The 4590-nt window shown below is 42.7% G+C and overlaps 1 protein-coding gene across 1 annotated transcript in view; it reads left to right on the top strand.

The window, feature by feature from the left end:
* Positions 1-4590, top strand: part of LOC105516895 — a 68646-nt gene that overhangs the window by 21902 nt on the left and 42154 nt on the right. Inside the window, 1 exon segment of the mRNA XM_011949242.1 lies at positions 2632-2750. Coding sequence (XP_011804632.1) covers positions 2632-2750 — 119 coding nt within the window.

Below are 4590 nucleotides of genomic sequence, written 5' to 3'. Positions count from 1 at the left end.
TTATTATTACAGAGTCTTGCTCTGTCATCCAGGCTGGAGTGCAGTAGCATGATCTTGCCTCACTGCAACCTCTGCCTCCCAGGTTCAAGTGATTCTCCTACCTCAGCCTCCCGAGTAAGTGGACAAGAGGCGCACGCCACCACACCCAGCTAATTTTTGTATTTTTAGTAGAGACAGGGTTTCACCATGTTGGCTAGGCTGGTCTCAAACTCCCGACCTCAAGCAATCCACTCACCTCAGCCTCCCAAAGTGCTGGGATTATAGGCCTGAGCCACCACGCCCAGCCCAAATTATTTTTAACTCATTATCTCTATAATGAGAGTAATGATAGCCTTATAGATTGTTGAGAGAACTCAAATGGACATTTAACCCACAGTCTGTTGTCCTGAACTCTCGTGGCCAAATGCATGGGGTTCTGAAAAACTCGCTTTAAAAAAGGGTAATGAAATTCATATAATGTATATTATATGATAACCTCTATTGGAGTGTGAGCCAGTACCCTATAATCAAAAACATGAGCATTTCTGTAGTGAAACATGAATATTCACCCTAAATGAGACGAATAAAGACCATAAATAGTCTAGTGTCAGTTCGTATAAGGCCTTAGCAACAAGTTAAGTCCAGTGTGGAAAAAAATCAATTTTCAGAGCTTTTTGTATTTCAGAATTAGAGGAAAAGTATTGTGGACTTGTGTGATCTGTAATGGTCCTTGACCTTGTGACTTTGATATTTAAGGACACCTTAATATATGATTGGCAAGAGTCATATTTTAAGTAATTTTGGATCCTTCAAAGCAAATGATTTTTTTCCCCTCTTAATTTCTCTGAGGTTTCCTTGCTTGTAGAATGGGGATAATAGAGTCAGGTATGCAAAGTGGTTATGAGGTTTAGAAATAATAAATATAAAGTGCCTGGGACAGGCCGGGCTCAGTGGCTCCTGCCTGTAATACCAGCACTTTGGGAGGCTGAGACGCGAGGATCACGAGGTCAAGAGTTCGAGACCAGCCTGACCAACATGGTGAAACCCTGTCTCTACTAAAAATACAAAAATTAGCCAGTTCCGGTGGTGCATGCCTATAATCCCAGCTATTCAGGAGGCTGAGGCAGGAGAACCGCTTGAACCAGGGAGGCAGAGGTTGTGGTGAGCCAAGATCGTGCCACTGAACTCCAGCCGGGGAGACAGAGTGAGACTCTGCCTCAAAAAAAAAAGAAAAGAAAAGAAAAAAAACTACCAAGGACAATATAGACAAACTTAGACAAAACTGGTGGCTGCTGTTGGTATTATTTAATATTAAAATTAGAAGACTTAAAGGTTTGCTTCTGTCCTCTGAGATGAGGAATGTGTGGGAAACAACATCAGGATAAATATCCTGGGATCACCACCTCTCCACGTGTGAGTGATGGATGAGCAGTTCCTGAGACATCATTGTGGGTTTGGTGACCCAATGGCAGGAACCTGTCATCCGGCGGTGGGAGGTGGAGACAAGCTGGTGTGATGACTGTGCATGTGCACGAGGGACCTCTGCAGGGACATGAGGCCTATATTGGATTCCAGAAGGCTCTTGTAATACTGTTGTCCGTGCATCCAACCATAGAATGTGGTGTACTTCTGTGGAACTCAACACCTTGCATAGTGATGCCTCTCAGAGTTGGTGGTTGACTCTTTGGTCCTGAACCTGATTATGTTCATGTCATTGCTGTTCTTTGGCACCTTGTGCCCTTGCAAGTACTTCAGTGTAGACATTACGGAGGGCTGTGCTGAATACTGACTCTCCTGGGTAACAGAGACTCTTTCACTTTAGGGCCTTGTGGCACTGCCCAGTTGAACTTACTGGAATAATAGAAATAGTCAATATCTGAACTGTCCAGTGTGGTAACCAGAAGGCATGTGAGCCACTGAGCACTTGAAATGTGGCTAGTGTGACTGGAGAACTGGATTTTTAGTTTTCTTTAATTTTAGTTAAATAAATAAGTTCAAATATCTGTAAATATAGATGACCACATGCAATGAGTGGCAGTCTTATTGAAAAGCACAGCCTTAGGACATTCACTGAATACCCTTGTTTATTTCTCACTATCTTCTTTATTATGCTTATTATACCCAGAGCAATTGCACCTGCGATAGAGACAGGTTTATTCATCTCACGCAGTTCCTTTTAATTTAATTTAATTTTATTTTTTGAGACAAGGTCTCGCTCTGTCTCCCAGGCTGGAGCGCAGTGGTGTGATAATGTAATAATGGTTTACTGCAGCTCAAACTCCTGGGCTTAAGCGATCCTCCTGTGTCAAGCCTCCTGAGTAGCTGGGATTACAGGCATGCACCACCATGTCTGGCTAATTAAGGTTTTTTTTTGTTTTTTTGTTTTTTTGGTAGAGACAGAGCCTTGCTATGTTGTCCAGGCTGGTGTTGAACTCTTGGCCTCAAGTAATCCTCCCACCTCAGCCTCCCAAAGCACTGGGATTATAGGCATGAGCCACTGAACCTGGCCTCATGTAGATCTTAATAGAGATTTACTAGAACTCAGAAGGTGTTGGTATCTGATCCATTGCTTGTGCCTATGTTGCCAAAATATGATTATAACCATCTCCACACTGTAGCTTACATGTGTATGTATGTTGTTATTGTTCTTAGAAAGAGTGCAGAAAAGATAGAGGAAATTATTAGTGATAACTCCTCAGAAAGTGAGGAGGATGAAGAGCCACTTGACCATCGTCTGGAAGCAAATGCAGATTTGGCAAATTCAGAAGCTGGTGAAATATTTAAAGATAAGAAAAGCCTATGATAATATGTTTACAACGTTCATTTAAAATACTTTCCCAAAAATGTATATGCTGCTTCCAAGTTTACTTTAAGTTTCTTTCAAATAAGAGTAGTAAGCATTCCTGTTGTTTTATCTAAGGGTGTGCAGGGCAAGGTCTTATTACCCTGAGGATGCAAGATTCATCCTCATGGAGCAACCAGGCTGGGTGGTACCAACCCCCTCTCCTGGCTGGGGAGTGGGGATGGTAAACAGCTGACACTGTGACTTGCTGCCATTTGATGATTTGTAGTATGGTGTGGAAGAAACAACACGGATTTTTAAAGCTGAACTTTGGTTAAACTCCAGGCTGTTTCACTTACTAGCAACGTAGCTGTTGAAACGTTACAGTTTTGAGCCCTAATTTTCTCAACCCATGGAATAAAATTAATATACCTGTACTACAGGACTATTATAAAGTGTTTAATAAAACACACTTGAAACATAGCATGGTTTCTGAGACATTGTGGGTGCTTATAGTGTGGATTGGTCCATTTTCATTTCTCTGAAGTCAGAGAGCATATATGAGAATACTTTACATAATAATTGGCCCATGTCATGTATTTTAGTACTTGAGTTTGCAGGAGGGCAAGGGGAATGGCTCACCAAAACCCAGATTAATATTCATTTCTGACGTCAGATAGCAAGTATTGATGATATCTAGGCCTTATGTAAAGCTGACGTCCAGAAGTATTTGTGAAAAACCATTTGACTCAACTCATGTTTTCTTTCTGCTTTTCCATGTCTTTGGTCGAATCAACCAAGGGCATTTGCCAGTGGCTTTGCTTGATTTAATCATTGCACAATGTAAACATTTATCAAAATACCACATTGTACCCCACAAAAATATACAATTATTCTTTGTCAATTAAAAATAATTTGTATTTTGCCTGGGCGTGGTGGCTCACGCCTATAATCCCAGCACTTAGGGAGGCCGAGACGGGCAGATCACTTGAGGTCAGAGGTTCAAGACCAGCCTGGCCAACATGGTGAAACCCTGTCTCTACTAAAAATACAAAAAAAAAAATTAGCCAGGCGTGGTATAATCCCAGTTACTCGGAGGCTGAGGCAGGAGAATCACTTGAACCCAGGAAGTGGAGGTTGCAGTGAGCCAAGATCACGCCACTGCACTCCTGCCTGGGCGACAGTAAAACTGTTTCAAAAAAAAAAAGAGATACAGGGATTCATCTCAGTAGAGGATTGTATTAGGTTGTGAGGGAGGGCTGCCATAACAAAATACCACAGACTGGGTGGCTTGAACAGCCAAAATTTATTTCCTTGCAGCCCTGGAGGCTAGAAGTTTGAGACCAAAGTTAGTTTCTTCTGAGGCCTCTCTCCTCAGCTTGTAGATGGCTGCCTTTTCCCTGTGTCCTCCTACTGTCTTTCCTTAGTGTATGCCAGTGTCATCGTCTCCCCTCAGATAGCAGTCCTATTGGAGCAGGGTCTACCCAAGTAATTTTGAAGAGGTTGTCTAGCCTTAATGACCTCAGTAAAAACTCTGTCTCCAAACACAGTCACATTCTGAGGTACTGGGAATTAAGACTTCAATATATGGGCCAGGCACGGAGGCTCATGCCTGTAATTTCAGCATTTTGGGAGACTCAGGCATGCGGATTACCTGAGGTCAGGAGTTCAAGACCAGCCTGGCCAACATGGCAGAACCCCATCTCTGCTAAAAATACAAAAACAATTAGCTGGGTGTGGTGGCATGCCTGTAATCCCAGCTCCTGTGGAGGTGAAGGCACGAGAATCGCTTGAACCCAGGAGGTAGAGGTTTCAGTGAGCTGAGATCA

This window comes from Colobus angolensis, unplaced genomic scaffold (assembly GCF_000951035.1).
Source record: "Colobus angolensis palliatus isolate OR3802 unplaced genomic scaffold, Cang.pa_1.0 Scaffold293, whole genome shotgun sequence".
Classification (NCBI taxonomy): Eukaryota; Metazoa; Chordata; class Mammalia; order Primates; family Cercopithecidae; genus Colobus; species Colobus angolensis.
The sequence above is the reverse complement of the archived record's forward strand: the minus strand, read 5'-3'. Positions and strand labels throughout refer to the sequence as shown.